At 47.5% G+C, this 21,706-nt stretch overlaps 2 protein-coding genes across 3 annotated transcripts in view; one reads left to right on the forward strand and one right to left on the reverse strand.

The window, feature by feature from the left end:
* SLC2A4RG (SLC2A4 regulator) overlaps positions 1 to 21,349 on the forward strand; it is a 44,444-nt gene extending 23,095 nt beyond the window's left edge. The window contains exons 3-9 of the mRNA XM_087928843.1: positions 5,451 to 5,560; positions 8,674 to 8,909; positions 9,762 to 9,862; positions 11,778 to 12,069; positions 13,350 to 13,478; positions 13,859 to 13,983; positions 17,274 to 21,349. Coding sequence (XP_087784969.1) covers positions 5,451 to 5,560; positions 8,674 to 8,909; positions 9,762 to 9,862; positions 11,778 to 12,069; positions 13,350 to 13,478; positions 13,859 to 13,983; positions 17,274 to 17,385 — 1,105 coding nt within the window. The 3' untranslated portion in view covers positions 17,386 to 21,349. The remainder of the gene's footprint in view (positions 1 to 5,450; positions 5,561 to 8,673; positions 8,910 to 9,761; positions 9,863 to 11,777; positions 12,070 to 13,349; positions 13,479 to 13,858; positions 13,984 to 17,273) is intronic.
* Positions 1 to 21,706, reverse strand: part of ZBTB46 (zinc finger and BTB domain containing 46) — a 129,588-nt gene that overhangs the window by 12,889 nt on the left and 94,993 nt on the right. The gene's annotated exons all lie outside the window — the stretch shown is intronic.

A 21,706-nucleotide genomic window follows, 5' to 3' on the forward strand; every position in this document is an offset into this window, starting at 1 on the left:
TTCATGTCTGAGGTGGAACTAGAACTTACTGACTCCTAGTAGTTGGCCGAAGTCACACGGCCATCTTTCATGTCTGAGGTGGAACTAGAACTTACCGTCTCCTGGTGAGGGGCCCAAAGTCACCTAGCCATCTTTCATGTCTGAGGTGGAACTAGAACTCCCAGTCTCCTGGTGAGGGGCCCAAAGTCACCTAGCCATCTTTCATGTCTGAGGTGGAACTAGAACTTACCGACTCCTGGTGAGGGGCCCAAAGTCACGTAGCCATCTTTCATGTCTGAGGTGGAACTAGAACTTACTGACTCCTGGTAGTTGGCCGAAGTCACCCGGCCATCTTTCATGTCTGAGGTGGAACTAGAACTTACTGACTCCTGGTAGTTGGCGAAGTCATCCGGCCATCTTTCATGTCTGAGGTGGAACTAAAACTTACTGACTCCTGGTAGTTGGCGAAGTCACCTAGCCATCTTTCATGTCTGAGGTGGAACTAAAACTTACTGACTCCTGGTGATGGGCCCAAAGTCACCTAGCCATCTTTCATGTCTGAGGTGGAACTAGAACTTACTGTCTCCTGGTGATGGGCCCAAAGTCACCTAGCCATCTTTCATGTCTGAGGTGGAACTAGAACTTACTGTCTCCTGGTGGTGGGCCCAAAGTCACCTAGCCATCTTTCATGTCTGAGGTGGAACTAGAACTTACCGTCTCCTGGTGAGGGGCCCAAAGTCACCTAGCCATCTTTCATGTCTGAGATGGAACTAGAACTTACCGTCTCCTGGTGAGGGCCCAAAGTCACCTAGCCATCTTTCATGTCTGAGGTGGAACTAGAACTTACTGACTCCTAGTAGTTGGCCGAAGTCACACGGCCATCTTTCATGTCTGAGGTGGAACTAGAACTTACCGTCTCCTGGTGAGGGGCCCAAAGTCACCTAGCCATCTTTCATGTCTGAGATGGAACTAGAACTTACCGTCTCCTGGTGATGGGCCCAAAGTCACCTAGCCATCTTTCATGTCTGAGGTGGAACTAGAACTTACTGTCTCCTGGTGATGGGCCCAAAGTCACCTAGCCATCTTTCATGTCTGAGGTGGAACTAGAACTTACTGTCTCCTGGTGGTGGGCCCAAAGTCACCTAGCCATCTTTCATGTCTGAGGTGGAAGTAGAACTTACCGTCTCCTGGTGAGGGGCCCAAAGTCACCTAGCCATCTTTCATGTCTGAGATGGAACTAGAACTTACCGTCTCCTGGTGAGGGCCCAAAGTCACCTAGCCATCTTTCATGTCTGAGGTGGAACTAGAACTTACTGACTCCTAGTAGTTGGCCGAAGTCACACGGCCATCTTTCATGTCTGAGGTGGAACTAGAACTTACCGTCTCCTGGTGAGGGCCCAAAGTCACCTAGCCATCTTTCATGTCTGAGATGGAACTAGAACTTACCGTCTCCTGGTGATGGGCCCAAAGTCACCTAGCCATCTTTCATGTCTGAGGTGGAACTAGAACTTACTGTCTCCTGGTGATGGGCCCAAAGTCACCTAGCCATCTTTCATGTCTGAGGTGGAACTAGAACTTACTGTCTCCTGGTGGTGGGCCCAAAGTCACCTAGCCATCTTTCATGTCTGAGGTGGAACTAGAACTTACCGTCTCCTGGTGAGGGGCCCAAAGTCACCTAGCCATCTTTCATGTCTGAGGTGGAACTAGAACTTACCGTCTCCTGGTGAGGGGCCCAAAGTCACCTAGCCATCTTTCATGTCTGAGGTGGAACTAGAACTTACCGACTCCTGGTGGTGGGCCCAAAGTCACCTAGCCATCTTTCATGTCTGAGGTGGAACTAGAACTTACCGTCTCCTGGTGAGGGCCCAAAGTCACCTAGCCATCTTTCATGTCTGAGGTGGAACTAGAACTTACCGACTCCTGGTGAGGGGCCCAAAGTCACGTAGCCATCTTTCATGTCTGAGGTGGAACTAGAACTTACTGACTCCTGGTAGTTGGCCGAAGTCACCCGGCCATCTTTCATGTCTGAGGTGGAACTAGAACTTACTGACTCCTGGTAGTTGGCCGAAGTCATCCGGCCATCTTTCATGTCTGAGGTGGAACTAAAACTTACTGACTCCTGGTAGTTGGCCGAAGTCACCTAGCCATCTTTCATGTCTGAGGTGGAACTAAAACTTACTGACTCCTGGTAGTTGGCCGAAGTCATCTGGCCATCTTTCATGTCTGAGGTGGAACTAAAACTTACTGACTCCTGGTAGTTGGCCGAAGTCACCTGGCCATCTTTGCCTAAGGTGGGACTAGAACTCTCTCGAAACGGATTCAATTTGGATACAGCTCAACCACCATACTGTTTAGCAAGGGTCTTCAAACTTGGCAAATCTTAAGACTTGTGGACTTCCAACTCCCTGAATTCCTGAGCTAACATGACTGGAGGAGGAATTCTGGGAGTTGAAGTCCAACAAGTCTTCAAGCTGTCAAGTTTGAAGACCCTCCTGTATATAGGAAGAGTCCCCATTTCCAGAATATAGAAGGAAGCAGGGAATTATTCATGTGGGGGCCTAGGACTGGTTTATGGTATGTTCTAAAGTAAGATCCTGCAATCTGGACTCCTCTTAATGTGTCGTGCTTCTAGATCTGATCGTCATTCTGCAATCCCAGGATTCTGGAGCTAGTTTTGTGGCTTTGTGCTGAAGCAACAGACTTGTCTAAACAAGCCGCCATGGGCTGGTTGGCAGATTGCGTGCGGCTGCTGTGCCAAGAGGGTGCTTTGAAGCTGCATTTCAGAGCTGGGTAGGGCTGGGGCCTTGCTTCCAAAGAGGTGTTTAATTAATGGGATGGTATAATCGTGTCTCTCAATCATGGCAGCTTTAGGAGGTGTGGACTTGAACTCCCAGAATTCCCCACCCAAACTTTGCTGGCTGGGGAATTCTGGGAGTTCAAGTCCACATGTCTTAAGGTAAACAACTTTGAAAAACCTTGATCCAGATTGTGTAAAAGTGTTCATGGTTTCACACCTTCTGCTGTTTCTACCCCACAGTGGCATGGTTTGGTTCCCTGCCTGCAAAGCAGGGGTGAGATTCTACAGTTCGCACCTATTCGCTAGAACTGGTTGTTAACCTTCTAAGCAGTTGGGAGAACCGGTTGTTAGAAGAAATTACTGGCCTAATCCTGTAAGGAAGGCAGGAAGGAAACATTCTGGTGTTGCTTACAGAAACTGCCTCTCCGTTAACCCTTATTACATTCTTGGCAGGACTAGATTTCCTGTCTCAGGAACGTCTCTGGAGTTTTTTCCCCACTCCTTTGCTGGTACTTTGCTTGTGTGGAGTGACCATTCAAAGTTACAGTGGCACTTTTAAAAAGTGACTTATGGCCATTTTTCACACTTATGACTGTTGCAGCACCCCCACAATGAGAGGCCAGGTGGGGAGATGCGTGTCTTGAAGTGAGTGATATTGAGTTGGCCACGCCCAGCCAATAACATGACCACCAACTAAGCCACGCCCACAGAACCGGTTGTTAAAAAAATTGAATCCCACCCCTGCTGCAAAGTACAGCTGGTCCTTGACTTACAACCAGAATTTGCACTGCTAAGCAAGGTGATTGTTAAGTGAATCCTGCTCAATTAGGAAACAGTCCAAAAATGCACATGTGGAGTGTACATCTAGAGGAAGTTTTGCATGATGGGATAAGCTTATTTTGAGTATAAATTGGTCGTGTGTGTGTGTGTGTGTGTGTGTGTAGAGCTAAATACCACTCACGCATCATCACAAACTCTCCAGAACTGTAAAGCCTACAAACTTTAAATTTGGCCTGTATGTTCCTCTTGGCTTCTAAGGGCTCACTAAGAAAGGATTTCTCGAAATGACCATCAGAGCATTTAAAGTACTTCCTATATTATTATTATTAACGCGCTCTGATGCTAAAGAGTTCTACTCCCCTTCACCACCTGAAAAGAAATCTCTTCCAAATGCAAAAGACAAGCAGAGGGGAGGCGTTTCGGTTTCAGTTTTAGTTTCACAGTACAGAACAGTTAAGCTCAGCCACGCCCAGGCTCCTTGCTGTTTCCTTGCTCACACAGCAAATGCTGTTTCAGTTTCCAAACAGTCCTCAACTCGCTCACACGCTGACAGGAAGCTAGACAGATGAATACCGATGGATGCTGGTAGGCAGAGGCAGAATTTTTTTCCCCCTTATTTTCCTCCCCCAAAACTAAGCCCGATCACATAATTACGTAGCGAAGCACGAGTATTGAGCTAGTGAAATATAAGCCTGAGTTTTGCAGATACTAGGATGCTGGATGCAGACTAGCAGAGTGGGAAGGGACCTTGGAGATCTTCTAGTCCAACCCCCTGCTCCAGCAGGAGACCCTACACCAGAGAAAGGGTGGTCCTGTCTCTTCTTAAAAACCTCCAGTGTTGGAGCACCCACAACTTCTGGTAGCAAGCTGTTCCACTGGTTCATCGTTCTCCCTGTAGGGAAATTTCTCCCTAGTTCTCTCCTGGATTAGTTTCCCTCTGTTGTTTCTTGTTTGCATTGGTCCACAGAGGTTCTAGGCAGTGGTGGGATTCAAAAGTTTTTACTACTGGTTCTGAGGGTGTGGTCTGGTGGGTGTGGCAGGGGAAGGATATACCGCAAATCCCACTTCCCTCCCCACCCCACTAACCTGCTTTCCAGCTCCGTTCTCCTGTGCAGGGGCAACCAAAGAAGACCCAGCCAATCAGCTGGGACTCTGGAGTCAGAGAAGAGATGAGGTCGGTGGGGCCAGTCAGAGGTGGGATTGGCCGGTTCTCCCAACTACTCAAAATTTCCACTACTGGTTCTCCAGAACTGCTCAGAACCTGCTGAATTGACCACTTCTGATTCTAGTCCAGGCAGAAGAAAAACACCAAGGCTTCAAAATCTGGGACTGGTTTGGACAAAACTCAGCAGCACTTTTTTTCATGCGGCTGTTGATAAAAATAGGATCGCCAACGTCCGATGACGGATATGGCACGAGAAGAAGAAGATAGAGGTTTTCAGCAATTTCTCTCTTAAGACTTCTGAGAAGGTCCCCAAGACAAGGTGACCTTCCAGAGGTAGAGATTCCAGAGGGACGCATTCATCAGATCCAGCAGGTTCTGACCAGTTCTGGAGAACCAGAAGCGGAAATTTGGAGTAGTTCAGAGAACCGGCAAATCCCACCTCTGACTGGCCCCGCCCCCATCCGCCTCCCGAGTCCGAGTTGATTGGCTGGGTCTTCCTTGGTTGCCCCGCACAGGAGAACGGAGCTGGAAAGCAGGTTTAGTGGGGTGAGGAGGGAATGGAGATTTTTGCAGTATCCTTCCCCTGCCACGCCCACCAAGCCACGCCCACAGAACCAGTAGTAAAAAAAAAAAAATGAATCCCACCGCTGATCAGATCCTCGACAGGGTTGTCTTGCGTGTTAATGCAGCTTTGATTGACATTTCTTTTTCCCTCTCTGCGCCCTGCAGAAAGCCAACGGAGAAGGCTGGAATTGACGAAGTCACGGCGGCCGCAGTGCTTACCAGCCTGTCTACAAGTCCGGTGGTGCTGGGCCATCACCCCAATGGTTTCAGCGCAGGTATTCCTTCAGCTGGGAAGGGGGGAAGAGGTCACTCCAGCTTGATGGAGGTGGTCCTTGCCTACGACCACAGTCGCACCTCACCGTTACGTTGCTAAGTGAGAGGCATCTGTTACCTTCGCTTTGCCCCATTTACTGACCTTTCTTGCCACTGTTGTTAAATGAAACACTGCAGTTGGTTCAAGGCGTTAAGTGAGTCCGGCGTTCCCTGTCGCTGTTCTTGGTCAGAAGGTCACGAAAAGGAGATCGCATGCAACCGTCATAAATACGAGTCAGTGGCCAAGCATCTAAATATTGATCCCTGGAACATGAGGGTGAAAAAATGGCCTTTTTTTCCGTGCTGTGGTAACGTCGAACGGTCAGTAAATGAACTGCTGTAAGTAGAGGACTATCTGCGGAGACCCGCCTTCCCTGAAGGCAGTGTTTGTCAATCTGGGCAAGTTGAAGATGGGTGGACTTCGACTCCCAGAATTCTCTTCTGGTCTTAAGGCTGTTTGGTAGGAAGTAGGCCTCTATGGCCACTTTAAGACCTGTGGACTTCGACTCCCAGAATTCTTTTCTGGTCTTAAGGCTTTTTGGTAGGAAGTGGGCCCTGATGGCCACTTTAAGACCTGTGGACTTCAACTCCCAGAATTCTTTTTTTGTCTTAAGGCTTTTTGGTAGGAAGTGGTCCCCTATGGCCACTTTAAGACCTGTGGACTTCGATTCCCAGAATTCTTTTCCGGTCTTAAATCTTTTTGGTAGGAAGTGGGCCCCTATGGCCACTTTAAGACCTGTGGACTTTGACTCCCAGAATTCTCTTCTGGTCTTAAGGCTGTTTGGTAGGAAGTGGGCCCCTATGGCCACTTTAAGACCTGTGGACTTCGACTCCCAGAATTCTCTTCTGGTCTTAAGTCTGTTTGGTAGGAGGTGGGTAGCTATGGCCACTTAAGACTTGTGGAGTTCAACTCCAAGCATTCCTGAGACAGCCTTGCTGGCTCAGGAATGCTGGGAATTGAAGTCCACAGGTTTGGTGTGTGATATAAAGTGTGTGTATCAGCCAGGGGTCTGTTTTTGTCTCTCTCTTACTTTTCCCAACTCTTTAAGAACAAGTCTCAAGTTAGGGATTTGGGGCGGTGAGAATATTTTCCACCCGAGCCAAAAAAAAAAAAAAAAGATATTAAAGTTCTAAATATAAACATTTGTCATGCAGTATGTGTTGTTTATGACTCTTGGCTGGTTTTGTGTTCTTTTGTTATTTATAGGTTCCCTTACCATTAAAAAAAAAAAAAAACCCACACCAATCCCAAAACCGTTTTGGTATCTCAGGGAATAACAGTGACAAGTTTGAAGGGCCCCAGTGAAATAGAATAATAAGATTGAAACCAAATTGCAGAACAAAACCAAAATGCAGGGAATAGGAGTGGAATCAAAGGTATGTTGTGGTGTTTTGTGATGAGAGGGAAAGCTTCTTAGTGCTAAGATCTGTCACTAAATAACAGGATAACAGAGTTGGAAGGGACCTTGGAGGTCTTCTAGTCCAACCCCCTGCTCAAGCAAGGAACCCTATACCATTTCTGACAAATGGCTGTCCAATCTCTTCTTAAAATCTTCCAGTGTTGGAGCATTCACAACTTCTGGAGGCAAGTTGTTCCACTGATTAATTGTTCTCACTATCAGGAAATTCCTCCTTAGTTCTAGGTTGCTTCTCTCCTTGGTTAGTTTCCATCCGTTGTTTCTTTTCCTGCCTTCAGGTGCTTTGGAGAATAGCTTGACTGCCTCTTCTTTGGGGCAGCCCCTCAGATATTGGAAGACTGCTATCATGTCCCCCGTAGGCCTTCTTTGCTCTAGACTGGCCATACAAATGAAACAAAAAATGTTAAAAATATTGTTATGATGTTTATGTAATGATTTACCAATCACATCTAAAGTATATTAAAGTAACCAAAATATATAAGGAGAGAAGGAACCTGGAACTAAGGAAGAATTTCCTGACAGTGAAGACAATTAAACAGTGGAACTACTTGCCTCTAGAACACGGGTCTTCAAACTGGGAAAGTTTAAGACTTGTGGACTTCAACTTCCAGAATTCCTGAACTAACATGGTTGGAGGAGGAATTCTGGGAGTTGAAGTCCACAAGGTCTTCAAGCTGTCAAGCTTGGAGAGCCCTGCTGTAGAAGTTGTGAATGCAGCAACACTGGAAGTTTTTAAGAAGAGATTGGATAACCATTTGTCTGAAATGCTATAAGGCCATGATGGCAAACCTATGGCATGTGTGCGGGTGAATCTGTGGCCATTTTTGTGGGCATGTGAGCCGCAGCCAAACTTACGTACACTGCGCGCACCTCCCAGGTGATTTTTGGCCTGTTTGAGGCCATTTTCACCCTTCAGCGGGCTCGAGGGAAGCCTCTGCAGCCTCGGGAGGCTGAAAAACAGGCCTTCCGGAAATACCGGAAGTGACAAAACGGACCCATTTTTCGGCCTCCCAAGGTTGCAGAGGCTTCCCTCGAGCCTCCGGGAGGGTGAAAACGGCCTCAAACGGGCCAAAAATCAACTGGGAGACACACACATGCGCAGTGCAGGTTAGGGTTGGGGTGAGGGTGTTGTGCACGCATGCGCAGGGGGGCGCGGTGCATTGCATTGTGGGTGCCAGCATTCGCATGCTTTCGGCACACCATAACAAAAAGGTTCGCCATCACTGCTATAGTGTTTCCTGCCTAAGCAGGGGGCTGGACTAGAAGACCTCCAAGGTCCCTTCCAACTCTGTTATTCTAATTCTAAACTCGGTCCCTGCAACCATTCTTTCTATCCTTTAGTCTCCAGGCCTTTAAAACATCATGTCCTGGGGCTCCTCATGAGCTGTCCCCTTTTGTGACAAGCCGTCAATGGTGCAGATCGATTCCCTTAACCACCATGTCCTTAATTAACGGCAGTGATTCGCTTAACGGCGGTGGCAAGAAAAGCCATAAAAGGGGGCAAAGCTCACTTCACAATTGTCTCGCTTCGCGGCAGGAATTTGGGCCTCCGTTGCGGTCGTAAGTCGAGGACTCCCCGCAGCTAGTTGAACCTTACGCTTGGGGAGTCTGTTTGTTTCAGGCTTTCTAACCTCGCCGCCTGTTTTGTTTTGCGACAGAAATGAACTGTGACGTGTGGAAAGCGGCCCCCGTGAGGTCTTCCAGCTGCTCCAGCAGCAACCACAGTGGCGATGGGAGCTGGGATCCCCCGAGTGACTTTTCCACCCCCTCCACTCCTTCACCGCCCCTGACCGCCGACATCACGACCAGCATCCTGTCCTCCCTGCAGTCCGACCTGGAGGAAACAGAAGCCACCCAGTTTCTCTTTGGGGAGCCCGTACCCAGGAAGAGGAAGGTGAGAAGGGTGTGTGTGTGTGTGATGACCCGGGGTATGACACAAAAATAACACAGTCACCAAAGTAGAAGAAATTCCCTTTAATGCCTCCAACTTGGCCCCCAATGTCCAATTATACTCGACTGGATAACAGACTCTTCCAAAAACAGTCTACGAAGAGAGTAAATGCAGCCCAAACCCAAAGTAAAGATAATCAGAAATAAAATAAAAAAAATACAAACCACACTGAAGTAATTAACACGGCAGGCCAGGATGATAAATTGCAGACTTCCACAAGATAACACCGCAACCACAGTTAAGAGGACGCCAAAACCCAGATAAGCCGAAGATAATGCACGCTTTGCCTCCAGCAAAGAGTTGTGTAGAATGCCCCACTTATATCCTGTTCTCCCAGCTGCAACTAATGACAGGGATCAGGGCCTTTTTCTCTCCCGTAAGCCATGTTGCTCCCTTCTCCGTTCCTCTCTGCGTGCCCTAGGATGAAGAGGGGATGGCCTTGGGTCTTCCTCTCAATTCCCTCTCCCTTGTTCTGCCTCTCTCCTGCTCTGCCCAGCCGGACTTTGCCCTTCCTCAGTTTCCTCCACAGCCAACAGAGTCACGCTCCCACTCCCTGTCAGCTGTCCGTCTTCCTCCTCGGATTCAGACTCCGACAGGGGCACGACATCACTCCTTGATTCCATTATCTCTTTGAGTTTCTCTCTAGTTTCTTGGGCCGCAGATGAGATGGCGGGGAAAGTTAAATAGTCCAGGGATCTGACCGATGGTAGAATTTGAATCTCCAGGAGGACCTTTGGAATCCTGAGACGGGATGAGAGGTCCACCGGACCTAAGCTGCATGTTCTCACGTTACAGAACTCCACGAAGGTGATGTTCAAGTGTTTGTGGAAGAGCTGTGGGAAGGTTCTCAGCAGTTCCTCGGGGATGCAGAGGCACATCCGAGCCATTCACCTGGGGTAGGTCAGCCTCTTGGTCATTGGGAAGACGCGTCTGTGTGGTGGCAGGTGTGAATAGGTTGACTTCTGAGAAGGGAGTTCCATAGGATCTACCAACTGGCTTCCCACCACTAAGATCTAATGTGTCTTTGTTTTCTTCTGCACCTGGCCGAATCAGGTCACGGGTCTGTTTAATGCAGCCTGCCAGGGTCTCGTGGTGGCTACCGAATGACCTTCAGAAGCTCACCAAGTCTGGGTTGGGGGAAGGGAGCGGACGGAGCCCTTTCGCCACTATAGCTCTTAGCAGCAAAGACTAAAATAGATTGACTGTGATTCAGGGTTAGGAAAGCGCCCTCCAATAATCATAGCAAGGACAATCATGGATTCCCCTTTGGAAGCCATCTAGGTAGGCTTCCATTAGAACCATCATCCACCAGATGCTGTTTCCTGGGCAGGGCTACGTATGTATAAAGGGGGTGCCATGGTTGAGGAAACTCCATTGTTGATAGCCACCTGCCTGGCTTCCTTTGAGGAGGAGGAGGACGTCTGAAGAAGGACCCACAAAGATTTCAAATGGCTGGGTGGGAAATTCGCCCAAGTGGGAGTTAGGCATGGGCCAAAGACCTACCGGTGATGGTACTAGGAAAGGAGGTTGAGATTATACCAGAAAAGAGACGATGGATACCAGAAAGGAGAAGGTTGAGAGGATACTAGAAAGGAGAAGGTTGAGATGATACCAGAAAGGAGAAGGTTGAGATGAGGTTGAGGATACCAGAAAAGAGAAGATTGAGATGATACCAGAAAGAAGGTTGAGATGATACCAGAAAGGAGAAGGTTGAGATGATACCAGAAAGGAGAAGGTTGAGATGAGGTTGAGGATACCAGAAAAGAGAAGATTGAGATGATACCAGAAAAGAGAAGATTGAGATAATACCAGAAAGGAGGTTGAGATAATACCAGAAAAGAGAAGGTTGAAATAATACCAGAAAGGAGGTTGAGATTATACCAGAAAAGAGACGATTGATACCAGAAAGGAGAAGGTTGAGAGGATACCAGAAAAGAGAAGATTGAGATAATACCAGAAAGGAGAAGGTTGAGATGATACCAGAAAGGAGAAGGTTGAGATGAGGTTGAGGATACCAGAAAAGAGAAGATTGAGATAATACCAGAAAGGAAAAGGTTGAGATGATACCAGAAAGGAAAAGGGTGAGATGAGGTTGAGGATACCAGAAAAGAAGATTGATACCAGAAAGGAGCTTGAGAGGATACCAGAAAAGAGGAGATTGAGAGGATAGCACAAAGGAGAAAGTTGAGGGGATACCAGAAAGGAGATGGTACCAGAAAGGAGAAGGTTGAGATGAGGTTGAGGATACCAGAAAAGAGAAGATTGATACCAGAAAGGAGAAGGTTGAGAGGATACCAGAAAGGAGAAGGTTGAGATGAGGTTGAGGATACCAGAAAAGAGAAGATTGAGATGATATCAGAAAGGAGGCTGAGATAATACCAGAAAAGAGAAGGTTGAGATGATACCAGAAAAGAGAAGGTTGAGATGAGGTTGAGGATACCAGAAAAGAAGATTGATACCAGAAAGAAGGTTGAGAGGATACCAGAAAAGAGGAGATTGAGAGGATAGCACAAAGGAGAAAGTTGAGGTGATACCAGAAAGGAGGTTGAGATGATACCAGAAAGGAGACAGTTGAGATGATGCCAAAAGAAGAAGGCACCTTCTCCCCTGGTCTTCAGACTTCCCTTTGCATTTATTTTCTCCTGCCACTTTTCATTCATGGGTGTCTCTTGTCCTTAGCGGCACCACAAGCACTTCCACCGTGCCTAGGATGACAGTCCCTTGTATTCCCAGCAAAAGATTGTCACTTTTGGAGCCGTTGTTACCTCCCTGAAGATACTTAAGGGGCCCCCCGTGTTCCTTTGTTCCCAGGAGGAAGGCTGACCTGGATCAGAGTGATGGAGAGGAAGATTTTTACTACACCGAGCTGGATGTCAACGTGGATTCCTTGACCGACGGTCTCTCCAGCCTGACTCCCGTCTCCCCAACCTCCCCGGTTCCCCCTCCCTTTCCAGTCCTGGAGGAGGTCCAGAAAATCCTGCCTATTCCACTCAACCCCAAGGTTTCCGTGGTGTCTCACCTGAGCCAGTCGGCACCCCTAAACCTCCTCAGCCAGTCGGCACCCACAGGTCTGGCGCACATCCAAACCGATCATGCCTATCAGGTGTGTGTTTCCAGTCATCCAGAGGAGCCTTTCCGGCCAGATCAGTGTCCACCAGATCCCACATGTGTGAAGGATTCAAATTGACTACAGGTAGTCCTTGACTTCCACATTCAAGCTGGAAATATTTCCATGGCTAAGCGTTTTGCCCTATGTTACGGTTTTCCTTGCCACCGTTGCTAAGTGAATCGCTGCAGTTGTTAAGTTAGTCACGCAGTTGTTACGAGAATCTGGCTCCCCCGTTTGACTTCGCTCGTTAGAAGGTCGTAAAAGAGGATCGCATGATCCTGGGACACCCTAACCATCGTAAATGTGGACCAGTTGCCAAGCGGTTAAATTTTGATGATGTGACATGGCGGATGCTACAACGGTTGTAAGTGTGAAAAACAGTCCTATGTCACTTTTTTTCAGTGCCGTTGTAGCTTCGAATGGTCACTAAACAGACATAAGTCAAGGACTACCTGTACTTTGTTGTTTTGTGCCTATGATACAAGAATCTTCCCAGGCTGTTTGCCCTTTCTTGGGAACAATCAGATGGAACTTGATGGGAGGGGGTGAGGCCTCAGCTTCTTGCGGCTATTCAAGGCTACTTCCCTGCTTAATGACTCTGTAATGACCCGGGCGTGGCACAAAAATAACGAAGTCACCAAAGTAGAATACATTGGCCCCAATGCCCAGTTATCCTCATCGGGAGATCAAACTCTTCCAAAAACAGTCTACAAAGGAAAGAAATGCAGTCCAAACCCAAAGTAAAGATAAATTAAAAATTAAAAAAAACAACACTGAAGTAATTAACACGACAGGCCAGGATAATAAATTGCAGACTTCCAAATGATAACGAAGCACACACAGTTGGAAAGATGCCAGGACCCAGATAAGCCTCGACCAAGATAATGTACACTTTGCTTCCAGCAAGGTGCTGTGTGCAAACCGCCCTTCTTATATCCTGTTCTCCCAGCTGCAACTAATGAAAGGGATCAGGGCCCTTTTCTCTCCCGTAAGCCATGTTGCTCCCTTCTCTGTTCCTCCCTGCATGCCCTAAGGCGAAGAGAGGGTGTCCCTGGGTCTTTCCATGAATGCCAGCTGGACTGTGCCCTTCCCCTGTTTCTTCCACAGCCAGAGGAGCCACACTCCCACTCCCTCCTGTCAGTTGCTCAGTCTCCCCCTCAGGATCAGACTCCCACAAGGGCATGACAGCCTCCTCCTTTCGCTGACTGATAGAGTTCCCCAACGTTCAGTTCCTTCATTGTCTTGTTTTGAGATGTGTCTCTTTTTGCTTTCAGGCGATGGGTCCTACCGGGGTGCTGGCGGATCTGAAGGCTCCCCCAGCTGGGATGGAAATCAGCATATCGTGGCAGCAGCCAGCCCTTTTCCCGCCATCTCTGTCCCCCGTCCTCTTCAAAAGCCCCTCAGTGAGTAATGAGAAGCCCACCCCAATATTTTTCCTTGGCCAGCGGAGAGTTGAATCGAGAACAAAGTTTAGGAGCTTCTGGGCTAACACGCAACCCCTTCGATCAGGGGTGTCCAACCTTGGCAACTTTAAGACTTGTGGACTTGCACCCTGTCATTCTCTTCCTCCTCCTCCATTCCGCAAACCCCACTTCCTTCTAGCACTGATAATGTTCCCTACTTGGGTCATGAAACGTCTGCAAGAAAACCACCAAGCTCAGAGAGCACCAAGGACCCCACGGTTGACTTCTTAGCTGCGTCCTTGAGGTCTGCTCCCCCTTCCCTTCCCAAATGACCCACTCTCTTCTTCTTCTTCCTCTTCCTCCTCCTCCTCCTCCACCAGAGCTGCCTGACTCCAATCCGACCTGCCGATTCAGAAGAGAAACGCCTGCAAGGCCCCCCTGTGTCAGTTGCCAAAGGACAGCCATTATTGCCCTCTTCTGTGCCAAAGCCTGCAACGGGCACCAGGTGGGTGGCTTTCCGTCACATCTTCTCTTCCCCCACCCTCTGCTCCCCAGTCTGGCACCTCCAACCCAGTCTCTGGGTGACCCTAGTGCCCCCTGGCAGAGGTGGTATTCAGCAGGTTCTGACCGGTTCTGGAGAACCGGTAGCGGAAATTTGGAGTAGTTCGGATAACCGGCAAATCCCACCTCTGAATGGCCCCGCCCCCCCTCTATACTCCGCCTCCTGAGTCCCAGCTGATTGGCTGGGTCTTCTTTGGTTGCCCTGCACAGGAGAACGGAGCTGGAAAGTAGGTCAGTGGGGTGGAGAGGGAAGGGGGATTTTGCTGTATCCTTCCCCTGACACGCCCACCAAGCCATTTGTAGTAACAAATGTTAAATCCCACCACTGCGGCATTCTCAATGCTCAAGTGTGCTTGACCAGTGCATGGATACAAGAAGAAACCTGTTCCTTTCTGGAATAATTAGGTGCCCCTAGACTGCGTGCCACAGGTGGAATATAGAGCCATTTGTGCGGGCACGCGAGCCCCAGCCAAAATTATCTGCACTGCTCGTGCGTGTGCCTCCCAGCTGAGTTTTGGCCCATTTGAGGCTGTTTTCGCCCTTCCGGGGGTTCGAGGGAAGCCTCTGCAGCCTCGGGAGGCTGAAAAACAGGACTTCTGGAAATAGCGGAAGTGCCGAAACCGGCCCATTTTTCGGCCTGCAAAGGCTTCCCTCGAGCCTTCAGGAGGGCAAAAAAGGCCTCAAATGGGCCGAAAATCAGCTGGGAGGTGTGCGCATGCACAATGCAGGTAAGGGGGGTTGCGTGGGGGGTCAGGGCACATTGCATTGTGAGTGACGGCGCACGCTTTCAGCACACCACAACAAAAAGGTTCGCCATCACTGCCCTAGACCTCACCATCTGTTCCAAATTCAATTTTTTGTGTGTGTGCCCTTTGGGCTTGGAAGGTAAGCTATATAAATCTCTTTTCCTGGTTACTCAAAGCCTGGTAGTGTTAGACTTATGAATACAGTTAAGCCCCAAATTTCCATCGCTAAACAAGAGGGCTCAGTGAGTTTTGCACCATTTTATGGCCTTTCTGGTCAAAGGTTTGAAGCAGTTGTTAAGTGAGTAACATGGCTGTTAACTGACTGTGGCTTCCCGATTGACTTAGCTCGTCAGAAGGTTGCAAAAGGGGATCACAGACCTCAGGACACTGCGACATGTATGTGTGTATATGTGTGTGTGTGTATATATATATTTTCTTAAGTTTTTGTGGGTACTTACATGTATGGTATTCAGCTTTGTTCGGGTATTTTCTCACATCATTGTAGTTGTGCTTTTAAAGTTGTAGCAATGTTTCGGCAGAATTCTAATCTGCCATCATCAGGCTTGTGTATTGTGTTCGTCTGTGAGTCAGCCTTTCACAGCCGTTTCTGTTTTAAATTTGGTGCTAGCCATCTGCTGTGCCAGAATGTTTTTTTCTTCATCCTGATTGGTTGGGAGTCTTGGTCTGTGTTTATTGGTCTTGGAGTTTGCTGTGTTCTGCTTGATTGGTGTTTCTAATATCTTCTGTCTGTTTTGTAGCTTTTTTCATCTTGATTGGCTGGCAACATTGTGTTTCCTGTATTGGAGGCTTTTAGTGCGGCTTGGCTCTGAGTAAATGGACGGCTATCATTTATTAGGAAGCTAGGTTTCATCTGGGTGCCTGGTTGGGGTGTGTTTGAGCTGGAGGTATCAGGGGGGATCTGTCTGTGCCCAGGTGTTTGCCTGGCTTGTGGTGTGGAGATTTTTTTGTTTGAGAAGGCAGGCTTCCAAATAATTGACCGTCTGGTGGAATCATCTCTTCTATTCATGCTTTTTTCAATCTCTATGGCTTCTCTGATAATTCAATGGCTGGGGTTTTCTATAGTGGCTAGGGTTTTGGTGCCATTGAAATCGATGCTATGACCTGTGGCTTTCATGTGTTGGACTAGTGAGGAAGTGTGTTCCAGCTTTTTTACTGCATTTTTGTGTACATCCAGGCGGGTACTTATTCTTCTATTGGTCTGTCCGATGTATGTGGCAGGGCATGATGCGCAGGGGATTTCATATATGCCTTGGTTTTCCAAATCAATTTTATCTCTGGGGTTTCTTAGGATGGCTGCTATTTTTCTGTCTGTTTTGAAGGCAGTCTTGATGTGGTGCCTATGTAGTATCTTACTGATTTTGTCTGTAGTACCTCTTATGTCAGGCAGGACAGCTGTTCCATAGGTCTGTTCATCTTCTGGGTCTCCATTATGTGTCAGTGTGTTTTTGTGGATCAGACCTGTGATTTTGCTGTTGTGCAAGCCGTTGGCTGTCAGTACTTTAGTCAGGGTGCCTAGTTCAGTCTTAATGTGTCTTGTCTGCCAGGCGTTTGGTTCTGGCAATTAGTGTGATTGGAGCTGCCGCCTGTCTTGTTTTCAAGAAATGACAACACAGCCAACCTCCCTACGAGTATTTATAGAGAGACGGCAGCTCCGATCACACTTTGCTCGCACAAGCACGAAGCCGAAAGCACCAGCCTGAAGATGGCAAGTGGGACCTTGTCGAAACGTCGCCAAGATGCTCTCAATCTTACATGGGAAAAGACCCGAACACACCAAGACCTGCATACCTGTACCCATGAAAATCTACGAAAACATATATATCTGTATCTATATCTATATCTATATCTATATCTCTGTATCTATATCTGTCTGTCATGTATCTATCTATCTATCTATCTATCTATCTATCATCTATCTATATTTGTTTTCTTAAGTTTTCGCGTGTATTTATATGTATGGTATTCAGCTTTGTTCGGGTATTTTCCCACGTCATTATAGTTGTGCTTTTAAAGTTGTAGCAACGTTTCAGCAGAATCTCATCTGCCATCATCAGGCTTGTGTATTAGGTACAAACCCATCTTACACTTATACTCTCAAACTTACACGGGAAAAGACCCGAACACGCCAAGACCTGCATACCTGTACCCGTGAAAATCTACGAAAATAAATATAAATATATACATCTACACATACACGCACATATATCGGGTGAAATTCAAAAGTTTTCCCTACAGGCTCTGTGGGCGTGGCTTGGTATACTTGGCATAATAGCAACAGCAACCAGGGGCGATTTTTTACCGATTCAATTCGTCTCTACTACCCCTTCTGAGGTGGGCCGAGGTGCTTTGAATTTCACCCCCGATTTGCATACCGTGGAGGTCCTGAATCCTCCCTCTGCTTCTCGCCAGCCCCTCACCCGCTTCCTCCGTCCTCTCAACCCACTTTCCTCTCTCTGCCTCCTTGCAGGAAGCCGCGTGGCGAAGCCAAGAAATGCCGCAAAGTCTACGGGATGGAGAACCGCAGCATGTGGTGTACAGCCTGTCGCTGGAAGAAAGCCTGCCAGCGGTTCGTCGATTGAGCTCGGGGGGCGGGTGGGGAAATCTTCGGCCACACCTTGCCCTCCGCCTGCCTAGCATGATTTGCACTTTTGGTGCCTTTCCAGCCTGATCTCCTTGCACCGTCTGCTGCCCACCCACCCCCAAACCCCTTGCCCTAACCCACACGTCCACTCGCCCCCCTTCTCCGAGATGGGTAGGGGGGCCTCTTCCCCAATTGTGCCTTGGCTCAGGAAACGAGTTTCTGGGATGAACGTCGGGGTGTGTGTGGAAACGACCCTTTGCAAAAGGAAGGCGAGAGCGCCTTGGCCACTCCGGCCGGCTGAAGCATCGTCCGGCGGGAGGGCAGTGGCTTTTGGATCCTCCTGGACGGCCTCTCTCTTCATCCAGGGATACCTGCCAATCCAAGCCTTTGTTGGATTTACCCGCGTCCATCCACACATGTGAAAATTGAAGCCATTGCTTGTCCTTTTTTTGGATGGTGTTTTATTTTTGTTTTGTTTTTTTCTTAACTTCTGAAATAAGCTATGTCTCTCTTCGTCCTCTTTTTTTCTCCTTTTACCCGCCACTACGGACCTCCCAACCGTGTCGAGGTTTGAGAAAGCACACGTTCTAGAAAGCTCTTCGGAACTGTGATGTGAAGCTATGGATAATTTTTCGTTCTCTGGGATGGAAAGCCAAGCCTGATGGGTTGTGGAGGGGTTTTTTTTTGTTTTTTTGATACCTGTCCTGCAATATTTTTTTTTTTTTTCCCTTTTCGGTAAGCTTTGGCGTTAAGGACTTCAGAGCGGAAGACAAAAACGGGCGTTGAAAAGAAAAGAAAAGGTCTTTGCTTCCTCTCGCCCTTTTCATTTGCTGGCTGCAAGCAAGTTTCTGTAAAACATCTCCCCGCCACAATTTCATTTAAATTTCAATTTGGAAGCTTGAACGTCCGGCTTAAGAGACGGATGAAACTGAAGACTAGAAAATAACAAACCTGTCAGAACCGTCTGCAGAAAGTTGAAAATTCTTTTTGCTTTCGGATCTCGGGGAGTTTTTTCGGGTTTTTAATTTTTTTAAATCTCCCACCCCCCAAAAAAATACTCCCTTCCCAATGGTGCCTGCCAAAGAAAAGCTCGCTGATAGGAAAATGTTTTTCCCCACTGCAAACCGTCTCGTGAATGAAAGTATTAAGTGTCTCGCAAAAAGAATAAGCTATGCGCTGAAAATGTAGCCTGACCAATTTGCAAACGGGGACTGAATTTGCATCCAAGCCAACTCTCGACCGCGGGGAGAGAAAAAAATTGTTGATTTCCCTTATGTGTGCAATCCCAGGGGTTTGGTGTTTTTTTTAAAAAAAAAATTACGCAATGGGGTGGTAGGAATGTGATGTTTCTCTCTACTGTCATAGCTTTTTCCCCGTTTTAGCAGCAAAGCTGGCATATCAGTAAGATTTCTCACTCTGCACTTCAGTTCCCCTTAAAAGAAAAAAAAAGGAAGCCCAACTTAAAAGCCAATTTTGGAATTAGGATTATTTTTATAAAAAGAAAATCTATCACTGATCCGCGTGGAACTTTGGAAGTGGGATTAAACTTCGTTTAAAGCCATTTCTATGGGTTTGTGGCTCCTTGGACTGGGATTGTTTGGGTTCTGTCTTGCTGACAATTTTCGGGGTTTCAGAGCGGCGAGGTCCAGGAGCCAGCATTAAGTTTCTGGGTTTTGCTTTTAAAAAGTCACCAGATGGTGGCACTGCGAGATCGATTGAAGTCTCTTTAGTAACGTATTTGTCAGCTTTGGCAACCTTTTTAAGATGGGTGGACTTCAACTCCCAGAATTCCACAGCCGGCACATCTTAAAAAGTCACAAAAGGCTGAACAACACTGCTCTGACCCAAAAGTATTCGGCTTTAAACAGGATGTCTCCATGCGTCTTTCAATCCTTTGCACAAAATGAATTCTATATAAGCCACCCAGACTCATCTTTTTGAGGATAGAGGCTCGTAATAGAACGATGCCTGGAATTTTTCCAATTTCTTGCACACCTAAAAAAACAAAAAACCAACCATCTCTTCTAACTCCCAATTCCCTCCCGTCTCCATCCCGGTTTAGCGAGCTTCTCTCTACAAAGGGAAACCTGAGCCGCCGTGCCCGTTCTGCTCTGCCACCAAATTCCTTTACCATTTAACCTCACCGTCGTATTTCCGTGCACCTGTCCCCTGCTTGTTCTTACAGCACTTTGTGGCACCTGGAGATGCTTTTTTTTAAAAAAAAAAAGAAAAGAAAAGAAATTCTCTGCAAACAACAACACGTCTTGTTTGTGTCTTGGGTGAATATCAGTGAAAATACCCAAGGCACGGAAGGCCTGCAAGCCGAAGACCAAAGAGCCGCAGGAGTTTGTCCGGCTGCAACAACCATCCTTGAGCGTTGTTGGCGCAAGCGTCGGATGGTGTTTGCCAGCGTGCGCTCGTCAGAAATGAGAGTGCGAAGACCTCCCCCCCGATTTCTACTCGTTGCACTATTGCAAACTGCACAGGGGTTTTTTAAGCTTTTTCCTGCCTCCCCGTTTTCTATTCTATCCCACTCAAGCCAATGTTAGCCGGATTGGTATTCTAACCATCATGTTTTTCAGAGATTGATTTGTACGTGTGTCGGGTGTGTGTGGGGGGAGAGAGGGAGTGACTGCCCTTTCTGTTTCCAACACACAACCCTGATGTGTCTTCGGAGGACAGGTTTCCACGAAAGCATTAAAACTTTTTAAAAACCTCCCCTTTTAAAGGTGTTTTTTTTTTTTTTTCCTTGGAGGGGTCCTCGGTGCTCTCTTGAGTTTGGTTGTTTTCTTGCAGACGTTTCATCACCCAAACTTGGTACATCATCAGTGCTACCGTGTTTCCCCGAAAATAAGACCCTGTCTTATACTTTTTTTTCCACCAAAAAAAAAGGCACCAGGTCTTATTTTCGGGGATGCCATCCACTGACTAACCTCACTTGCAAGTGTCGCCCCGCAGCCTCCTTTTCACTGTCAGAGGCCTTCAGAAACTCCGTCTGCGGCTGGCAAGGCTTTCCTGAAGGCCTCTGCAGCCGATAACAGAGCTCAGGATCGATCCAGAGCTTTCTTATCAGCTCCAGAGGCCTTCAGGAAAGCCTTGCCTGCTGCAGAAGAAATGAGCTAGCAAGGCAGGGGGTTGCGAGGCCTGGCTACAACTGTCCAAAGATAAGTAGTAGGGTAACTCCACACACCCCCATCTCCACCCTAGTTTAATTTTTATCCGTCCACTCTGGAGTGGGGGTGGAATCTTAATTAGGGCCTATTTTGGGGATAGGGATTATATTGGGCGCACATGTAAAAATCAAGCTAGGACTTACTTTCAGGGTAAGTCGTATTTTGGAGGAAACAGGGTAGTTCTAGATGATGTTACCTATTTTGAGTAATGAAATCTCTGCAAGAAAAACAACCAAGCTCAGAGAGCACCAAGGAGACCCCTCATGTCAACCCTGTGCTACAAATATTCTCTTTTATTGGTATTTTTACCCCCCTACTGGGTGTTCTCTGGAGGAATTGGGATGTTCCCAACCCATCTGGACACCACCAAGTTGGGAATGGCTGTGCCAAGCAAACTGGCGCTTCCCTTCTCTTTCCCCCCTCATCCCACCCATTTTTAAAGCTTTGTAGTCTGGTGGCTGCACCCAAATCGACCATGATTGTTAATTTTGGAGATAATTCTTGCTGTCTTGACTGCATCCCAAGTGGCTTTTTTTTTGTTTTTTGTTTTGTTTTTGTTTTGATCCTATTACAAACCTATTTAGCAGTGTGTCCTATCATTGCAGGGGAAATGTTCTGGGAGAGAGTTGGCCTTGCTGTGCTTTGCAAGGATGTGTAACGAGTGAACGAGTTGTTTCGTTTCTGTTAATTCAGGAAGCTTTCTATGTACACTTATCCCAAGATGTGCACACACACCTACTTTTGAATTGGTAAAAAAAAAAAAAATACAGATTATTATTTTTAACTGTATGAGTCTTGTAGGCTTTCCTGTTTGATCGTTGGCCCAGTTGGGCTTAAAATTGGGGATCGAGCCTCACTTTTGCCAGGAGTGTCCCAATCGGCAAGTAAATTCCACGGGGGGGAAGACCAGATTCATTTAACAACCGTGTTACTAACTTAACTCCCGCGAGTCGTTTAATAACTGTGGCAAGAAAGATGGTAAAATGGGGTCAAAACTCATAGCTGTGGAAAATAGCAGCAGAAAATTTTGGCCTCAATTGTGATTGTAAATTGAGGACTACCTGTATGGTCAGATCCAGCAGCCAGTGTGCAATAGGACAATAGAAAACCCCATAATTTCCAGCCACAATGGGGAGCAGAATTTCA

Source organism: Pseudonaja textilis, chromosome 3, assembly GCF_049901715.1.
Source record: "Pseudonaja textilis isolate UNSWEBS1 chromosome 3, rPseTex1.2, whole genome shotgun sequence".
NCBI lineage: Eukaryota > Metazoa > Chordata > Lepidosauria > Squamata > Elapidae > Pseudonaja > Pseudonaja textilis.